We start from the raw sequence: 21186 nt of genomic DNA on the forward strand, positions 1-21186 counted from the left end.
TCAATTCTTTATATTTATTGAGGGCTGCTTTATGTCCCAGTATGTGATCTATCTTGGAGTATGTGCCATGCGCACTTGAGAAGAAAGTGTATTCCATGGCCTCAGGATGTAGAGTTCTAAATATATCTGTCAAATCCATCTGGTCCAATGTGTCATTCAATTCCGTTGTTTCTTTAGTGATTTTCTGTCTAGTTGATCTATCCGTTGCTGTAAATGGAGTATTATAGTCCCCTGCTGTTAGCACATTCGTATCCCTAAGATTGTTTGTTTGTGATTAATTGTTTTATGTATTTGGGTGCTTCCATATTTGGTACATAGACATTTATAATTGTTATCTCTTCCTCGTGGATGGACCCTGTAATTATTATATAGTGTCCTTCATCTCTTGTTACTGCCTTTACTTTGAGGTCCAGTTTGTCTGATATGAGTATGGCTACTCCAGCTTTCTTTTGCCTTCCAGTAGCATGATAGAAATTTCTCTATCCCTATACTTTCTTTTTTTTTTTTAATGTTTTGTTTTGTTTTCCTGAGAGAGATAGAGAGACAGTGTGAACAGGGGAGGGTCAGAGAGATAAGGTGACACAGAATCAAAATCGGCTCTAGGCTCTGAGTTGGCTGTCAGCACAGAGCCTGGCATGGGGCTCAAACCCACAAACCATAAGATCATGACCTGAGCCCAAGTCGGACGCTTCACCGACTGAGCCACCCTGGCGCCCCCCCATCCCCTTACTTTCAATCTGAATGTGTCCTCAGGTCTTAAATGAATCTCTTGTAGACAGCAAATAGAGGGTTTTTGTTTTTTTTATCCATTCTCCTACCTTATGTATTTTGATTGGAGTATTTAGTCCATTTACATTCAGTGTTATTATTGAAAAATATGGGTTTAGAGTCATTGTGTTCTTTGTAGGATTCATACTTGTGGTGTCTCTGGTTCCTTGTGTTCCTTGCAACATTTCCCTCCTAGAGTCCCCTCAGGATTTCTTGTAGGGCTGGTTTAGTGGTGATGAATTCTTTCAATTTTTGTTTCTTTGGGAAGACTTTTATCTCTCCTTCTATTCTGAATGACAGGCTTGCTGGATAGAGGATTATTGGCTACATATTTTTTCTGTTCATCAGATTGAAGATTTCCTGCCATTCCTTTCTGGCCTGCCCAGTTTCAGTAGATAGATTTGTAACTACTCTTATAGGTCTCCTTTTGTATGTTAGGGCCCTTTTATCCCTAGCTGAGAATTTCAGAATTCTCTCTTTGTTCTTATATTTTGCCAGTTTCACTCTGATATGTCGCACAGAAGATTGATTCAAGTCACATCTGAAGGGTGTTCTCTGTGTCTCTTGGATTTCAGTGTCTGTTTCCTTCCCCAGATTAGGGAAGTTCTTAGCTATAATTTGTTCAAGAACTCCTTCAGTGCCTTTCTCTCTCTCTTCCTCTTCTGGAATTCCTATGATATGGATATTGTTCTGTTTGATTATATTGCTCAGCTCTCAAACTCTCCTTTCGTGTTCCTGGATCAATTTATCTCTCTCTTTCTCAGCTTCCTCTTTTTCTATAATTGTGTCTTCTAATTCACCTATTCACTCTGCCTTTTCAGTCTGTGCATTGGACACTTCCATTTTATTATGCACCTTATTTATAGCAGTTTTTAATTCATCACAACTATTTTTAAGCTCCGTAGTCTTTGTAGCAATAGCTTCTCTGATGTCTTCCATGCTTTTTTCAAGCCCAGTGATTATTTTATGACTATTGTCCTAAATTCTTGTTCAGTTATGTTGCTTATATCTGAGCATTTCTTTAGCTGTCATTTCTTCCTGGAATTTCTTTAGAGGAGAGTTCTTCTGTTTTGTCACTTTGGCTAGCTTTCTGTCTCTTGTTAGTTTTAAAAGCTTGTTATGCACTCTGCACCTGTGAGTACTGCTATATTAAGGAAGGCTCATTGACTGTCTAGGGTCTGTCCATTCAGGAAGTGTTCTTTTAATGTTGTCTCTTCTTCTCTCGTTGTTTGATTATTTTATTTTCCTACTTGTAGTGGCATTTGGGACTCCCCACCAAGTGTGCTTTGACTTGTTTCTTGAGGTAGCCCTGGAAGAGAAAAGAGACAGACACACAGGGAACAAAGGCACGCAATTGCACAGACAAATCCAACAAACAAGCAAACCGAAAGGGAAAAAGAAAAAAGAAGAAAAAGAAGAAGAAAAACCTGAAAAGACAAGGGACAGTCTAAAAGCATAAAACTGAAATTCCCAAGTACAAATAGAGACCAGGGTGTATGCAATGCTGATTGGAAGAGCATATACACAGAGAGAAATGACAGGGTGGGGAGGAAGCAAAAGTGGAGGAGAAATGACCAGGCAGAGAGACTAAGAGGCTTAATTCAGAGAGAGAAAGAGGAGAATATAGTAAAAGGAGAGGAGAAAGAAACGAAGATAATGTTACTCAGAGAAACTATGTAGTCTGATTACTGCAGAGAGAGAAGAAAGGTAGCGGTGGAGGTGTAGAATATACATCTAGAGAATGGGTTAAATGTGACTGTTTAAGCAAACCAATGGCCAGAGTGCCCAGTCCAGCAGGGGGAGAGATATGGGTGAGACAAGGGGAAAATATATCTGAATAGAAAGAATTGATCCAGAATTAATCACGGCAGTACATCTATGTTGGTCTTGCCTCCGGCTCTAGTAAAAAACAAAAAGCAGCTCTCTAGCGGGGATGGGTGTGGTTTGGTGTAGGCGAGTCTTAGTGTCTACTGTGTTCCGCTCCCTGAGGCCCCACCTTGGTGGTTGTCGGGAGCAAAGTGGTGGCTCCCCAGTCCCCTCTGGAACCAAGCATCACAAATCTCTCCCTTGCATCCAATCTCCCTGTGCCGCTGGTGCAACCACATTGGGCTGTGTTCTGTGTCCCAAGCCCCGCCTGGTTTCCAGGTCTTTGTCCAAGCGCTTTAGTGATACTGCCTGAAACACAGAGCGCAGGTTGGCCGCTTCCCCACCGCTGGGGGTTGAGCCGGAAGGGCAGTGGAGCAGTTTCTCCTTGCGCCGCCTGGGACCAAGAGCACCCAGTTCAAAGTCAGCACCCCAGTTAGAACTAAGAACAGTCTCCGTCTGAGTCAAGGTTTTTCTCTTCTCCAGGGACAGTTCTATGAGCAGTTTCAGCCATTCTTTTCCTCTCAACTCACCGCGGCTGCCCTCGAGGGGGGCTCCCTCCCTTCTGTGTCTCCAGTCCTGGCCTGCCTTTGTCTTCCCTAGTTCGCACTCACGCACTTACGAGGTTACCTTCCAAGTTTACTTGGTCTCTTTCTCTTCCCAGACTCCTGAGGCTCAGTGTCCTATGACTTCAGGCTTTCTCTGTTTGAGAGGTGGGGGCCAGCAAAATGCACAGAGCTCCCAACTTCTCCACCATCTTGTAAATTCCACCACTCCTGTTATACTTTAGAAAATGCCACTTTATGAGGTGGTGTTTACTTCAGTAAAACTGACTTTTATGTGGTGGTTTGCTTTTGTGTTTTTAGTTGCATCAGGGTTAAAGAACACTGAAAAATATGTCTTAATTATCCCTATAATTAAGGCTTAGAGGCTGTGGGAAATTAGGAGTATCCCTCTCCCTTGTATTGAGCCACAACACCTGTTCTTTTGTCTTTATTATTTACTGTTTAGGATAAGCTTTTATTTGAACAAAAGGTTCTATGTTTTAAAAAAAGACTTGTAAAACTCTGTGCTAGGAGACTGTAAATATTATAAGAACTGGGCTGACATTAGAATATTTCTGGACTAAAACTGGCAGCATTTCCTCATCCAACCATATGGTAGAATAGGAAGAACAGTGCTTGTCAGGGCACCTTGGTTGCATTCTCGCTTCTGCTGGTAATTAACTCTGGGACCTTGGATCTAAATTTCTTAACCTCACTGGACTCTTTTAAGTTTTTCATTTATGAAATAAGGGAATTGACAGTTAATGATTATAGAGCTCCTAAGTTAGATGATTGAATTGGTGTTGAGGAGTAAATATGTAGTAGCCATTTATTACTTTTTTAAAGGTAGTTGAAGTTATTATGTACACATACGTCATGTTTATTTCATTTTTAGCATAGGTGCTATTTGGGTTAGGATTTCAGGGGAAGGGATAGAGAAGAGTTAAGGCTTAGTGAGTATATACTTCGTCTTAGTCACTGTCCTAAGCATTTTCCTATAAAGTAACTTGTATGAATAGAATTAATATTTCCATGTAAGAGGGTGAGAAACAGAGACTCAAAGTAGTTTAATTAACTTGCCCAGAACCATTCAACAAGTAAGTGGCCTCCAATTCCAAAGCCCTCTTCTTCTCCCTACATTGTCCAGCGAAGGAAAGAAAATTGAATGCAGAGTCGCAAAAATCCCCTCGAGAGAATTGCCTTCTCCATAGAAATGATTGAACATTTAAATATGAATTTGCTTGTGGTTGAGATTATTACTAAATTGATATTCCAATTGATTTTTAGATCCCAATTGTAGAGTCAGAAATAAAGAAAGAAGCTGGTGAATTAAAACCTGAAGAGGAAATGACTGTGGGGCCAGTTCAGAAGTTGGTGACCGAGATGGGCACCTATGCAACTCAGAGCGCCCTTAGTAGTTCCCGACCCACCAAGAAAGAGGATGAAAGGTAATTCATGGCACCTATGCCTGACCGCCCATACTGTTTATCACTCCTGTGATAGAACAAATGGTTTTTCTCTTACTAGTTTGGTTTTTTTTGACCAAAATGGAAATCTTTGCCATTTAAGGTACTTGAAAGGAGGACATTTAATTTCTTTCTCCCAGGAATTGTGTTAATGGTTTGAATCCTCTGCTCCTTAAAACTATTTTCATTGAAATAACTGTTCTGTTTAAAATTATTTTACTCACATAGAAAATGAGAAGTAGAGGTAATTTTGTGAGTTTCATTGTCTGTATTAGCACTTGGGAAACACGTTTTGAAGATTTTCCGCTTTTAATTGATGGAATAAAATTTTGATGTTTTCTGCCTTATTTTGCACTCCCAACTTTAAAATGAAGATAAAAACGATGCCTAAAATTTTAAGTTGATTACTATATGATAGACACTGTGCAAAGTAGCTTGTCTCTTAACAACAACTTGTTAAAATGCAGTATATTATTATCCCCATTTTATAGAAGAGGAATTTGAGGTTTTGAAAGGTTTACAATTTACCCATAGGAACACAATAAAATAGGCTGGAATTTGAATGTAGCTCATTGGCCCCAATACATACGTTGGTAATCATTTTCTCTTTCCATATTCAGTGGCTCTAGCATCTTTGGAGGATAAGCTGTAAAATCATGCATATTTTCCTTTTTCCATTCTAAGAGCTAAGGATGAAGCTGATTGAGAATCCTCTTCACTGAAGGGTGGCAGTGAGATTGTTAAATAGGCTGATTGGAATCATTTCTGCAAAAGCTGTATGCTGCTTAAGAAATGGTGGGTGAGTTTCACATTTTGTGATTGCTTTGCAGGCCTCCCCTGAGAGGATTCCTTCTGGATGGAGATTTCTTTGTTGCTGCCTCACTTGCCACAACTCTGACCAAGATTGCCTTGCGCTATGTAGCTCTGGTTCAGGAGAAGAAAAAGCAAAATGTAAGTTTATTTGTCCTATATTTACTTAGCAAATATTGAGTGCCTAAAATATACGTTAAACTATGAAGGACCTAAAAGGAAAAGCTGAAGTTTGACAAGAACTCCTGGTGGGAGCACCGGGGTGGCTCAGTTGGTTAAGCCACTCTTGATTTCAGCTCAGGTCGTGATCTCATGTGGTAAGATCGAGCCCCATGTCGGGCCCCAGGCTGACAGAGGGAAGCCTGCCTGGGATTCTCTCTCCCTCTCTCTCTGCTCCAGTCCCACTCATGTGTGCCTGCCTGCTCACTCTCTCAAAATAAATATTTAAAAATACATATCAAAAATAAAGAGCTATGGTAATGGCGGAAATGGACATAGTAATATAACGTTATTATAAAATTAACAAAATAATACGATAATGGTACCCTGTGGAAGAGATGTAAAGGTTTATAAAGCCAGTCGTTTGTTCACTAGGATCAGGCAAGGCCCAGTAGAGGAAGGACCTCTCTCTCCAGTATCTTCATTTAGTCAGTCATTGTCTATTTTATCCTAGATGTGTCTCTTAAGTGGGTTTTCATTTTTATAGGTTTTTGGGTTTTTTTTAGTTTATTTATTTTGTGAGAAAGAGAGGGAGAAGAGAGAGAGAGAATCACAAACAGTCTTCCTTCTGTCAACATAGAGCCCAACACAGGGCTCAATCTCACAAACTGAGATCATCACCTGAGCTGAAACCAAGAGTCAGACACTTAACCAACTGAGCCATCCAGGTGCCCTCATTTCTATAGTTTATGCCTTTATCATAGCTTCTAACCGTTCTAACTGAACACACATTTACAATAATACACTTCCATTTCCCCAATCCCTACTGCCATCCTTTTATGCTGTTGTCTTGCTTTTTTTCTTTTATTTTACAGAGAGAGAGAGTGCAAGTGGGGGAGAGTGACACAGGGGGAGAGAGAGAGAGAACCTTAAGTAAGCAAGAGAGAGAGACAGACAGAGAGAGAATCTTAAGTAGGCTCTATGCTCAGTGCAGAACCTGACACGGGACTTCATCCCACCACCCTTTGTAAAAAAAAGTCATTGTGGTGGAAAACAATACAGAAAGCCGGGGAGGGGGGGGAACGGGAGGGGGGTACTGGTCTAGATTAGAAGGGACTGAACAGAACAGAGAATAACAGCCAACTAAGATTCATGAAGCTGATCCTGGATCAAAACAACAATAGAAACATTTTGTGACATTAGGAAAGTTTATTTGACTCTTAAGTGTACAGTATATATATTTTGGGATTGCTCTGTTTCTCAGGTGAGATAACAATATTGGGATTGTATAGGAAACTGCCCTGATTCTTAAGAGGTGTATGCTGAAGTACTTCTGTTTTGGGATAACGTACTTTCATATGGTTAGCCAAAAAGGAAGTGGACACATACAGGTAAAATAAGAAAGTAAATGTGGCATAATGTCAGCAACTGGTAAAATATATCATTCTTTTAACTTTTTTGTAGTTGGAATTTTAAAAAAAGATAGCACTGGCATGTGAAAGGGGTAGAGTAAGGGAAAGCAGTTAAAAAGCCATTGGTGTCTTTCAGTTGAAGGTTAATGAAGGTATTGGAGGGTGGCAGTTAAGATAGGAAGAAAAAGGGTGTATCAACTATATGAAGATAAAATCTAAAGCATTTGAAATCTTATTCAAGTGAAGCAAAAATTAGGTTTATTCTTGGATTGTGAGTTCTATAATAAAGTGACATTATTGAATTGGAGAATGGTGACAATAATAATCCATTTCTCTACTTTTCTAGTCTTTTGTTGCTGAAGCTATGTTGCTCATGGCCACTATCCTTCATTTGGGAAAATCCTCTCTTCCTAAGAAGCCAATTACAGATGATGATGTAGATCGAATTTCCTTGTGCCTCAAGGTCTTGTCTGAATGTTCACCTTTAATGAATGACATTTTCAATAAGGAATGCAGACAGTCCCTCTCTCACATGTTATCTGCTAAACTCGAAGAAGAGAAATTATCCCAGAAGGTAAGGTATACATGCTTAAGTCATAAAAGCGCTTTGTTGTTTGTTTTCTATTTTGTTGATTTTTCTCTTCTCATATGTGAGGGCTGTCTCTATAGGCCCACAGAAAGCTGTCTGCCTTCCCTTCTGTATTAAAGAGAGACGTGTGTATTGTTTTCTCGACACAGAAAGAATCCGAAAAGAGGAATGTGACAGTACAGCCTGATGACCCCATTTCCTTTATGCAACTAACTGCAAAGAATGAAATGAACTGCAAGGAAGATCAGTTTCAGCTGAGCTTGCTGGCAGCAATGGGCAACACACAGAGGAAAGAGGCAGCAGATCCCCTAGCATCTAAACTTAACAAGGTAACAAAATGTCAAACACATTGGTAAGTTATTTAAATTGGCCACTTAAGAAAGAAATAATCAGGGGCGCCTGGGTGGCTTAGTCGGTTAAGCGTCCGACTTTCGCTTAGGTCATGATCTCGCGGTTCGTGGGTTCGAGCCCCGCGTCGGGCTCTGTGCTGACTGCCAGCTCAGAGCCTGGAGCCTGTTTCAGTCTGTGACTCCCTCTCTCTCTGACCCTCCCCTGCTCACGCTGTTTCTCTCTCTCCTAGAAATAAATTAAAAAATAAAAAAGAAATAAAAAAAAGAAATAATCAGGAAGTGGCTGGTCCCATTGTTTTTTAAACAGGAATTTGTTTGTTTGTTTGTTTGTTTGTTGGGGGAGGTGTGGGAGATGCAGAGGGAAGAGGGAGAGTATCTTAGGCAGGCTCTACACTGTCAGCACAGAGCCGGGTGCAGGGCTTGATCTCCCTACCATGAGATTATGCTCTAAGCCAAAAATCAAGAGTCAGATGCTTAAATGACTGAGTCACCCAGGTAGCCATGGTCTCACTGGTTTTAAAAGAAAAATAACTTGTTACAAAGCATTAGTTTTTGTCACGTCACTGTGATTGATAGGTTCATGAGATATGAATTAATATTCAGATACTGGGACACCTGAGTCTCAGTTAAGCGTCCAACTTCAGCTCAGGTCATGATCTCACAGTTTGTGAGTTTGAGCCCCACATTCGGGTCCTCTTCGGATCCTCTCTCTCTTCTCTCTGTCCCTCCCCTGCTTGTGTGTGTGCTCAGTTTCTCTCTGTTTCTCAAAAATAAACAAACATTAAAAAATAATAAAAATAAAATACTTAAAAAAACTCAGATACTGATAAAGTATTTTACTACACAGCAGTATTATAAGTCCAATAGATGGTTTTATAACTTGTTCCAGTTGTTTGTGGAATCATAGACTAACACATAAATTGGGAGATCCTTAAAGGGTAACTAAAACTTTTAAAGCGCAGGGCTCTGGCCTCTACTCTGACACCCTGCCCTCAGTTTCTTCTGTCCCCTGTTATTTTATAGATTTTTTTAAATGTTTGTTTATTTTTGAGAGGGCGTGAGCACCAGTGGGGGAGGGGCAGAGAGAGGGAATCAGAGGATCTGATGTGAGACTCAAAACTCACCAACCATGAGATCATGACCTGAGCCAAAGTCGGACACTCAACCAACAGCCACCCAGGCGTCCCTTGTCCCCTATTATTTTAAACAGAGTGACTCAACTTTTATAGTCTTTGTATTTTGAGTGCCATATAGGATTTTAGTAAGAAAACTATTCTACTCTTAATATGTAAATTTACAAATCAGTGATCTAGTTCAGTCCCTTATCTATAAGGTGAGTAATAGATGGTCTAGATTGATGGTCCAAGATACGGTTAGTAGAATTGGAACTACTGAAACACTTTCTTTCCCTTAAAATTGGGAATTAACATTAAGAGTATTACAGTTATAAATTGTTTTTAATTTATTTTTTTAAATTATGATATAATCTATGTTATATAACATCAAATTTATCCTCTTTAGTATTCTTTTTTTAAAATATTTATTTATTTAGAGAGAGAGAGAGCACATGTGCACAAACAGGAAAGAGGCAGAGAGCAAGGGAGAGAGAATCCCAAGCAGACTCCTCGCTGTCAGCACAGAGCCCAACACGGGGCTGAAACCCACCTTGAGATCATGACCTGAGCTGAAATCGAGTCAGACACCTAACTGATTGAGCCACCTAGGCACCCCAATCCTTTTCACATTCTTAAGATACAGTTCAGTGGCACTGAGTATATTCACATTATTGTGCGGCTGTTACCAACATCCATCCATCCCTAGGAGTTTTTTCATCTTGCAACGCTGAGACTCTGTGCCCATTGAACAGTGATTTTCCACACACGTCTCCCCTCATTCCCTGACAACCACCAGTCTGCTTTCTATCACCATGAACTTGATTGCTCCAAGTACCTTATATTAGCAGAATCATACAGAATTTGGCCTTTTGTGACTGGCTTATTTCATTTAACCTCTTCAAGGTTCATTCATGTTATGGCATGTGTCAGAATTTCTTTTTTTTTTTAAGGCTGCATAATATTCCATTATGAATAATTATTTATCTGTTTATCTATTGATAGACACTTGGATTGCTTCTACCTTTTGGCTGTTGTGAATAATGCTCTTTTGAACATGGGTGCATGGTATCTCTTTGAAGCGATACTTTGATTTTTCAGAGGTGAAAGTGCCGGATTATAAGTCCCTTATCAGATGTATGATTGGCAAATATTTTCTCCCATTCTGTAGTTTGCCTTTTTACTCTGTTCATAATGTCCTCTGATGCACAAAAGTTTTTCATTTTGACATAATCCAGTTTTATCTGTTTTTTCTTTGGCTGCATATGTTTTGGGTGACAACATTATGTTTAAAATGCTATATACTTGGGGTGTTTTTTAAAAAATATGGTTGAGAGAAGCATATAAAATTTATCCTTATGGAATTACAAGCGTTTCTTGCTATATAATCTGTTTTGTTCCTAAGCTTAGATAGCAGGGACTACCATATGATCTGGATTTTATTTAGTTCCCAAGTTTTGGAGAGGAGCTAGTAAGTTTATATGAGGAGGGATTTTACTGAAAATGTATCCAAATCTATTCAGTTCCTAAATTGAAATAATGTTTAATATATTTGCCCATCTTTCTCCTACTGAGCTGTAAAGTCTAGGACCTGTTATTTCTAATGTCTCTGTTTCAATTACCCACGCCTACATTATAAAACAATTTTATTATGTCTATTTCAAAATGATTTGTCTAAGCACATCTGTTAGTTACCTAACAGAGTTAGTCATTTAGATAGGATATATTTGGTTAAATGATCTCAGTCACTTGATTATCTATTTTTGTTTGACAGGTCACCCAGTTGACAGGTTTCTCAGATCCTGTATATGCAGAAGCTTATGTTCATGTCAACCAGTATGATATCGTCCTGGATGTACTTGTTGTGAACCAAACCAGTGACACTTTGCAGAACTGCACATTAGAGTTAGCTACTCTGGGTAAGGACATTAACCATAAAGGAAAGATATTGTTACATAGCAAGTCTTTATGACAGATTATTAAGGGAAGTGTACAAGTTTTAGTATAAGAATTCTCTTGAGTCTTTGTGTCTTTTTTTATCAAGGCTTATTAGGTTTACATTTAATATTCTCCTTCAGCTCCAATATTTTGAACCTCTGTGACACTGCCTTTCTTAGGTTTATGCTCTCGGTACATCCAGATGTGTTCAGTAATCTAGCAAATACCAGTTTTTCTAGATATTAAATAAGAGCTATTTAAGTTATGGATTTACCTCATGATTCACTTAGTTAAATTTTTAATTGCCTTAGAACAAAACTAGGGATTTTCTGAGTTCATAACTGATACCTACCAGTATGGCCAAAGTAGTATATGATTGTTACAGTTAGCAACTTGAGATGTCTTTTTCTTCTTAATAAAGACACATGGATCCTACTCTCTTCTGACCAGTTCTACATCTGGTTTTGAAGTTGGGAAATACAAATTATGTACAGGAACAGTGAGCACAGTGCCTCTCAGAAATGTCATGTGGCTTAAGCAAGAGTTAAAGGACTTTGAGATATCAAGGGAAAAGATACTTCTCTGACTTGTCTTCCTCAGTATAGCTTGATCCCTGTATATATAAAAAAAACAAAAACAGTTAACTGTGTTTTTAAGAATTTATAAGTCTTAAAAAAAAAATAAAAAATAAAAAATAAAAAGAATTTATAAGTCTTTCTGTGGACTATTTTATCTTTTTATAATGGAGTATATTATAGTTTAAAACTCAAACTTTTTGAGAAATTTGTGTTCAGTCGTTGAAATAAAATGGTATGCCCAAAGTATATACACACACACATGATTTAAATATAGAACTATTCTGAGAAGCCTGTTTAAAAAAATGTGCATATTGATGTGCATAAGATGTTAAATGCTTTATTTTTTTCCTCAAAATATTTGAATCCTAACCCTTCTCTTGTTCCTTGTTTTGCTAGAAGCAATTAAGTTGCATACATTTTCAGATTTTATTCTTTGGGAGATGTGTGATTTATGATTTGAGAGATATATATATAAATAATGTATTTTTAACCATATCTAAATGTTTTTTCAGGGGATCTTAAACTTGTGGAAAAGCCATCTCCTTTGACTCTTGCTCCTCATGATTTTGCAAATATTAAAGCTAATGTCAAAGTAGCGTCAACAGAAAATGGGATAATTTTTGGTAACATAGGTAAGGAATTATTTTATAGCCTGTAATGTTTGAATATTTGTATTAAAGAATTTCTCTAAGGAGTATCTGTATGCCATTTCTTGAGGACAGCACCTGAAACTATTCCATTCATTCATTCATTCACCCATTCATCATGTATGAGGCACCTGCTTTTGTACTAAGCACTGTACTATGTTCATGGATGTACGGAAATGAACCATAGAGGGTTACTGTCTTCAAGAAACTGCCAAGCAAAAGGGGAGATAGATAAGTAAATATATAAGTACAGCACAATGTGATAGGTGCTGGTTTATATAGTTTATGCTTTGAGATCATATAGGAAAAATGCCAACCCTACAGAAGGCTTTACAGAGGAAGAGAATATGTTATCAAAGGATAACTTTTGAACTGAGTCTAAAACTTTGTATAGGCATTGGTTCCCGGGCCATCTAGGGACTAACTTACACAGAGGTATTTAGTCAATAGCATTTTTTTAAGCAAGTCCTGTGATAGGGATGGGCTACCATGGTGAGGACAGCCGATCTCTCCTCAAGTAGTTTGTGCTAAGGGAGAAGAGATAAGTAGAATGGATACATGTGATACAGAATGGTAAGTGCTAAGGAGGAAGCTTGTGCTGGGTAAAGTGGGAGTGTAGGCAGACATTTGGTCAGTTTTCTCAAAGTGTGGGGGGAGTAGGGAGGGAAGATTAGGAAAGGCTTTGTGGGACAACTAAATGCTCAAGTGGCTTTTTGAAAGATTATTAAGTGTTCCACAGATAGGCAAGGATTCAGCTGGAACACATGCAAGTAGTTTGATGTACTTGGAGTTCAAAGCGGGCTGGGGGTACTAAGGTTAGGAAGGTTAGTAGGAGCTATATTTTACTTGTCATGTTAAGGATTTCAGTTTGTCCTGATGTAAAGGGGAGCCATTGAGGATTTATAAGTGAGTTATGTGATTAAACAGCACGATAGAAGACTGATTGGAGGAGGCAGAAAGGTTAACTAGCAGATTATTTTAGTAGCACAGGTGAGAGATGACAGAGCCTGACCCAGTGCAGTAGTGGTTGGGATGGAGAGAAGGGCTGAATATTATTGATATTAAGGAGATAGAATTCTCAGGATACAGGCTGATTAAGGAGGAAGGGGCTAGAATAACCCTCAGATTTTTTTTATTGCCTTTCTTATGTTGATATTTATAACAGCCACCAAAACAAGGAATACAGGAGAGAAGGACAAATTTGAGAGAAAAATTAAATCTTGAGCATGTTGAGTAATAAAGTATCTAAAGACATCAAAGGGCAGTTTGATAGGAGTCTGAACTAGAGACAAATATTAGTTTGAAAGCCATAGAAATGGAAGAATCCCCCCAGAGAGGGCATGAAGAGGGATTTGAAAACCAGATCTAAGAGAACAGGAATATTGAAAGCTTATCAGCCGAGGAGAATCCTACAAAGGTATCTGAAATGTGGTCAAGAAGAAGTTAAGAAAAAAATCTTCAAAAAGAATCTGAAGCTTCAAAAGGTCAAGTAACATGAAGTCTAAAAGCAGGGTCCTTTGGATTTGGTGAACAGTGAAATGAAATAACGCTTTTGGTGTGTGTTGTGCCAGTGGTGGTGGGTTGAAGACTAGGAGATGAAGACATAAAGACAGTGACTATAGACTCTTCTGAATGTAGAACCTTGGTTTTGTTAAGAATGAGAGAGGGTAGTAGACTGAAGAGAAGTCAGGGGAGGAGGGAGATCCGCGAGTATGTTTACAGGGAAGAAAATCCATAGAGAATACAAAGATAAAGACATGAGTGAGGGAGGTAATGATTGGTGGAATGAAGTTCTGAGCCAAGGCAGGGATCACAGATGGCAGGAAATACTAACCCTGAAGAGAAGAAATAGAACTTCCCTGATACGAAGGGTAAGGAGGTAAGAAAGGATTCCGAGAGAGATAAACTTGTTTTTAGATAATGGGCTGGAAATTGAACGAACAACTTCTTGGTAACCTCATTTTTCTCTGAAAGTGTGACGGTGGGGGAATGTCAAGAGAAGAGGCTCCAATCAGATTATGACTTTCTGCTGTGGAAAAGGCAGTCATAGAAGCAAATAATCTTGTATCATTAAGCACTATGGCTTCTCAGTATTCATTCAAAAATATTAGTTTAAGTACCTCTGGGAACTCTACTACTTAAATATCCCCCTGGGGTGCCTAACACACTGCAACTGCTATGTATTTAACAACTGAGTTTGAATCCTGCCACTTCCACTTAATCAGCTCTGTGACCTTGAGCAACTTACTTGACTTCTCTTTGTTTTTGTTTCCTCATCCATAACATAACAATATTGCAACGTAGGATTGATGGGAGTATTAGTTAATATTTGTTAAGCAAATATTGCCTCTGGTGATTCAGGACCTTTGTGTGTGTGTGTGTGTGTATTGCAGTTTATGATGTCTCTGGAGCAGCAAGTGACAGAAATTGTGTAGTCCTCAGTGACATTCACATCGACATCATGGACTATATCCAGCCTGCAACTTGCACTGATGCGGAGTTCCGTCAGATGTGGGCTGAATTCGAATGGGAAAACAAAGTTAGTCTTTGGGAGATATCTTTGAACTTCTTATCTTCCTTTTTGGCTAGTGTTGAGGGGTTCTCTGATAACGTTAGTCCCACTAAAAAGTGTCAGATGTGAGAAGCTGTCTCTTGATATCTATTCTTGCAAATTAGTCTTCACCAGAAATTATGCAGTTAGGTCTGTAAGTTGCTATTGTAAATCGATGAGGGTAGCAGTTCTATGATTAATCTGATTGATCAAGACATTAAAGACAATATTCCATCCCTTGCATGTATAAATAATAATTCATCATTGAATCCAGTGTCCAAAAGATGTTTTACAGAGTCATTGGCCTTGATTTTTATTAGAAATATTTTATATGCGGCATGTTGATCTTGTATGAAGTTATCTATGTAAGAAAGTTCTGATCCCAACTTACAGTTTGTTGGATTTTGTAGAGATGTCATTTACTTTTTTTCTTGCCCGACCTCCTCACTATAACTACTATGAAGGAGGTTCCACATGAGCTGAGTGTTTTTTCAACCTGAAGATAAGAAATCCACAACTTTCTCATTGTAAGGATTCTGATCTGCTTGACTTTTTCCCTCCCTCTTTGCAGGTAACAGTTAACACAAATATAGTTGATTTAAATGACTATTTACAGCATATATTAAAGTCGACCAACATGAAATGCCTCACTCCAGAGAAGGTAAGATTTAACTGAGAACTTCTTAAATCTGGCAGAGAGTAGTATGGCAGATTCCTGGCTTTGTTGGATTTCCTTTAGTGTATTTTTGTTTCTGTTGAGCATGAGAAAAGCAGTGTCATTCTGGACTAGTTAAAAAAAGTTATCCCATGGAATGTGTCAGTCCATTTACCCCTTTCTACTGTAGTGCACCAGCCTTCTTGTTACCAGTGCAGGGACCTGTGTGAGAGTAAAGTTAGTTTTCCTTGTCAGTCTTCTCGCTTTCAGCTAAAGGCTTCTTCCAAAATAGGTTATGATACTGGATTTAAAAATGTCCATACTCTCTTTTCTCTTGGCTCTCATTATGGGTCAGAATATATCTATTTGAATACAGAATTTTGAATACAGAATTATGAAAAAAGACTAGAAAGAAAAATTAAACTGAGATTCTATGGAAATTTTTTTCTTTGTAGTATTTCTGCAAATGTTATAATACTAATTTTATCAGTAAAATTCTGCTAAATAGGTTTTAAGTTCTAGCAGATACATAAAAAATACTATATGCCCAGTACTGTATGAGCTGCTGGATGTACAGTAATGAACAAAACAAAAATGGTCTCTTCTTCCTTCTGGGAGCTTAAGGTCTAGTGGAATCAGAAAACACTGTAAGTAAACAGAGAATATATATAAATACAAACTGGAATAAGTGCTGTCTTTTTGAAGTCATTTTTCCTGAGGTGTAATACAGACACAGTAACCTTCACACTTTTACATAGACAGTTCTATGAATTTTGACACATTTAAGTAGTCATGTAACCACCACCACATGGTAAGTTCTATCTTGAAAAATGATAATTTACCTATGCTGGTGGGTCCTGCTTATATGTAGTTTGCTAGTGAAGCCCTGAATTTATTACATATTTCTTCCAGGCTCTTTCTGGTTACTGTGGCTTCATGGCAGCCAACCTCTATGCTCGTTCCATATTTGGAGAAGATGCACTTGCGAATGTCAGCATTGAAAAGCCAATTCAACAGGGACCAGAGGCCCCTGTTACAGGCCACATAAGAATTCGTGCAAAGAGTCAGGTAACAATTAAGGGGTTTTTTTGAGATCATCTCTGAACTGAATAAAAAGGAAGAATTCATTTCTTCATTATTTCTATATGTAGTATTCTCTGTCATAGTAGTGTTTTATGTATTAGATGTGTGTATGTAATAATAGTATTCTCTGAATAGAAATAAAACTTTTGCTTCATTAAAATGGCCCACTTTTTGGGCCTTTAATTCTGGACTATTTGCCTAAGATAACAAGATTGGTTCCCGTAGAGTGTTTGTGAAATGGGTTCTCTAGAGTTTATGAAATCCAAGCTACAAATCTGTTGACTGTTTATAAATCTAGAACTAAAAGTACTTGACAAAGTAAAATTCTGCTGAGTCTGTTTTGTATCTCTTTGGTTTCATTATTATTATTTTTTAATGTTTTGTTTATTTTTGAGAGAGAGAGAAAGAGTACAAGCTGGGGAGGGACAGAAAGAGGGAGACAGAAGATCTAAAGCAGGCTCTAGGCTCTGAGCTGTCAGCACAGAGCCTGACGCGGGGTTCGAACTCATGAACCGCAAGATCATGACCTGGGCTGACATCGGATGCTTAACCAACTAAGCCACCCAGGTGCCCCTCATTATTGATGTGGTATCATTGAATGGGGACTTGGTTAAGATACAATAATCTACTGGTTTTATGTAGTTTTAATAATTATAAACATTTTCATTCTTCTTTACAGGGAATGGCCTTAAGTCTTGGAGATAAAATCAACTTGTCTCAGAAGAAAACTAGTATATAAGAATTAAAAAAAAAAAGTCCTTGCAGTTTTACAGTTAACATTAGGTATGGGCTTACTGGACTCCTACATCTTTTGTACTCTCTCATGCTTTATGTTATATAGAATCTGAGTTCATGCTGAATGCATTCCAGCCAATAATTTATAGCCTTCCCTTAAATCAAGATTGAGTTTAAAATTATAGTTTGTCTTTTGTCTTAACAGTTCTGAATACTGTCCTTAAAGTATATAATATTTCTCACAGGTACCAAGACCATTTTCAAAGTACAATAAACAGATCTATTCCTAAATCTTTTGTTATTTTATAAATAAATCTATAATTACATAATTTTAGTTATGTAGCAATGGATTTCTTTTAGTTGGTTACACTTTGTTTCACACTTTTTAAATGTTTTTATTTTTGAGAGAGGGAGAGCACATGCACATGAATGGGGGGAGGGGCAGAGAGAAAGGGAGTCAGAGGATCCGAAGCAGACTCTGCACTGACAGCGGAGAGCCTGATGCAGGGCTTGAACTCACGAACCATGAGATCATGACCTGAGCCAAAATCAGACATTTAACCGACTGAGCCACCCAAGTGCCCCTTTTTTCTGTTTATTTTATTTTATATTTTTAAAATGGGTTTCTGTTATAAATTTAAATCACCTCTTGAGTTGTGTATATACAAACTTTATTAAGAGAATTTACAGGGGCACCCGAGTGGCTCATTCAATTGGGCATCCAACTCTTGATTTTGACTCAGGTTATGATCTCACAGTCAGTTGTTAAATCAAGCCCTGTGTTAGGCTGTGCGCTGGGCATGCAGCCTGCTTGAGATTCTCTCCCTCTGCCCCTCCCCCATGTGTGTACATGCACTCTGTCTCTCTCAAAAAAGAGAATTTGCAAATTGAGTGATATGACAGGTGCCTGTGTGGCTCCGTCAGTTGAGCGTCCAACTCTTGATTTCAGCTCAGGACGTGATCTCGCAGTTCTTGGGTTCAAGCCCTGCATTGGGCTTTGTCCTGACCTGCTTGGGATTCTCTCCTTCTCTCTCTGCCCCTCCTTTACTTGTGCTGTCTCTGTCTCTGTGAAAATAAACTATTATTTATTTTTAAATGTTTATTTTTGAGAGAGAGAGCACGAGTGGAAGAGGGGAAGATAGAGAGAGAGAGACACAGAATCCAAAGCAGGCTCCAGGCTCTGAGCTGTCAGCACAGTGCCTGAGACGGGGCTCAAACCCGGAAACCATGAGATCATGACTTGAGCTGAAGTTGGATGCTTAACCAACTGAGCCACCCAGTTGCCCCAAAATAAATAAACTTTAAAAAGAAAAATTCAGTGACATGAAATGAGACAGGTCTTGCGTTACTTGACTGAGTTTTACTTATTTACTATTTCAACAACCAGTATCTCCAGAAATGCCTTGTGTTCTAAAGGCTTTTCTCTGGAATTTAGCTCTAGGGGGAAAGTATCAAATAATTTGAGAAAATAGATCCATCTTTAGTTTAAAAAAGAGTATTATGAACCTCGACTTAAATAAACATACTATTCTTTTTAGAGAGAGAGCACACAACCAGGGATAGTGGCAGAGAGAGAGAATCTTAAGCAGGCTCCACACTCAGTGCAGAGCCTGATGTGAGGCTTGATCCCATGACCCTCGTTCATGAGCTGAGCCAAAATCAAGAGATGCTCAACAGCCTGAGCCACCTGGGCGCTCCAATAAACATACTACTGTTAAGAAACATACTAGTGTTATCCTGAATCATAATGAAAAGTAATAATCCAAAATAGATCTTTTAATCGTTCACATTTAGCCGCAAGTCTTAGTTTATGTTTCTTAGGAATTCCATTGGCTACAGCCAGTTCCTGAGGCTGCACTGGGAGGAGTCAACTCCAGGGGATTCATAAAGCTGTGCTGTCCCATGTCTCCTCCGAGCCTGACTCCCTCCTCCCCTTTCCTTACTTTACACCAGGGCTTGGGCACCTTCACCCCTCAGTGTGATTCCAGATGGCTCTCTGTGCTGAGTTCCCCAGAGTCTGACTGTGCTGCCCTGTTGGCCCTTGCCTTCCTTGGGGATGACTGAGGTAGTCTGATCCTTTAGCTAAGTCTGAACATTGAACTATCATACTTTGTCTTCCAGCTAGGCCACAGGCTACTTTCAGGATGTGTCCATAGGTACGGTGTGTGAAAGAACGAGAGCAGCATCTTCCATTTCAGCCCTTGAATGATTTATTTGGAATATAAAGGAAATTGATACCTTGTATGATGTCATAAACTTTGAAGCCACTTGCTTTTTTAATCAGAAAGAACCAGAGGATTACAAGGCAGTTGAGATTCCAGAGCAGAGATCTCAAAGCAAAGTGAGTGGCTGCCAGTGGGGAAGATACTAGGAATGCAGGAAAGGGGTCAGTTTGATGCACTGAGTCAAGTGCTGGAAATTTATGATGAGAGCAGAGGAACTGGTGGAACTTTAGATCATTCCCCAAACTCTGTTCCATTGAACATTGGCTTCTTTGATATCATTAGGTATTCTGGGAGAAAAAGATTTCCATAGTCCAGTAAGTCAAAAGCTTCATATCGTCCTGAACAGGAAATTCCATGTACATTAGCATACCAGAAATTCTAAGAGAGCTCCTTCAATAAAGAAGCATGTTAATTTGGTTTAACCTAGCATATCTTTTTTTTTTTTAAACACTGTATTTTCTTTTTTGAAGGAGAGAGCATGAGCAGGGGAGGGGCAGAGAGACAATAGAAATCAAAGTAGTCTCCAGGCTCTGAGCACCCAGCACAGAGTCGATGTGGGGCTCGAAACCACAAACATGGTATCATGACCTGAGCTGAAGTCGGATGCTTAACCGAGCCACCCAGGCACCCCTAACCCAGTGTATCTTAATCTTACTTGGTCAGAAAATCCATTTTTTATAGAATACCTATAGTTGATATAGGACAGAAAAAGTGACTTAGCATGTTAAAGGTTTTAGTTTTATAGTTACAGTCAACCAGTATTGCATTTAAAATCTCAAGGAATTCTGCATCTACATCTAATCTCTCTTGATAATATCAGAAAATTGCCTGCCTAACATACTAAAGCCAATTGGTGGGATCAGATTGGCTCACATTGCTGTTTTCTTAAGTTCATAAATTTAAGAGAGGAGAACAAAGAGAAAAAAGGTAATACACTTGTCAGATGTCTATACTACATTAAACTATTTACTTCATTAGCATTTTATTAGCTTCATGCAGTTAATAAATGTGAACTGAATCGGATAGCAGCACTACTTAGAGAAAGCTATTCACACTGTGCTGTCTTAGGATATAATATACATTTAAAGGTTGTGGTTGCTCATATTAGAAGATATTATATAATAGGACCATGATGTGTTATAAGAGAATAAACTTAGTATCTGACACCAGGTGAGGGCCTAATAACAGAAAAGGTATTGAATGAATAAACCTGTAAATCTTACAAGAGAATTAAATGGCGCTTCTGTTTTGCTGTAGTGACACTAGAGGGAGCTCTCAGTGCTCCCTTAGAGCTCTTAGGAAGGAAGTTACTTTCATTTTGGGATTAGAAGTGATTGGAGTTTAGGGGCGCCTGGGTGGCTTAGTCGGTTAAGCGACCGACTTTCGCTTAGGTCATGATCTCGCGGTTCGTGGGTTCGAGCCCCGCGTCGGGCTCTGTGCTGACTGCCAGCTCAGAGACTGGAGCCTGTTTCATTCTGTGATTCCCTCTCTCTCTCTGACCCTCCCCTGCTCACGCTGTCTGTCTGTCTCTCTCTCTCCTAAAAATAAAACATTAAAAAAAAAAAAAAAAAGTGATTGGAGTTTAAAGGACTTTTGTTTTTAGGTTTATTTATTTTGAGAGAGAGCTTGTGTGTAAGTGTGGGAGGGACAGGGAGAGAGAGAGTCTCAAGTATAGAGCCTGATGCAGGGCTCAAACTCAC

The 21186-nt window shown here is 38.8% G+C and overlaps 1 protein-coding gene across 1 annotated transcript in view; it reads left to right on the forward strand.

The window, feature by feature from the left end:
* The window catches only part of COPB1 (coat protein complex I subunit beta 1), a 41568-nt gene extending 23973 nt beyond the window's left edge, over window positions 1–17595 (forward strand). The window contains exons 13-22 of the mRNA XM_077761153.1: window positions 4464–4624; window positions 5473–5593; window positions 7370–7597; window positions 7762–7941; window positions 10849–10993; window positions 12103–12222; window positions 14631–14776; window positions 15360–15449; window positions 16356–16511; window positions 17206–17595. Of these exons, the coding sequence (XP_077617279.1) occupies window positions 4464–4624; window positions 5473–5593; window positions 7370–7597; window positions 7762–7941; window positions 10849–10993; window positions 12103–12222; window positions 14631–14776; window positions 15360–15449; window positions 16356–16511; window positions 17206–17265 (1407 nt within the window). The 3' untranslated portion in view covers window positions 17266–17595. The remainder of the gene's footprint in view (window positions 1–4463; window positions 4625–5472; window positions 5594–7369; window positions 7598–7761; window positions 7942–10848; window positions 10994–12102; window positions 12223–14630; window positions 14777–15359; window positions 15450–16355; window positions 16512–17205) is intronic.
* The last annotated feature ends 3591 nt before the right edge of the window (window positions 17596–21186 follow it).

Source organism: Crocuta crocuta, unplaced genomic scaffold (genome assembly GCF_008692635.1).
Source record: "Crocuta crocuta isolate KB4526 unplaced genomic scaffold, BGI_CrCroc_1.0 scaffold233, whole genome shotgun sequence".
In the NCBI taxonomy this organism is placed as follows: domain Eukaryota; kingdom Metazoa; phylum Chordata; class Mammalia; order Carnivora; family Hyaenidae; genus Crocuta; species Crocuta crocuta.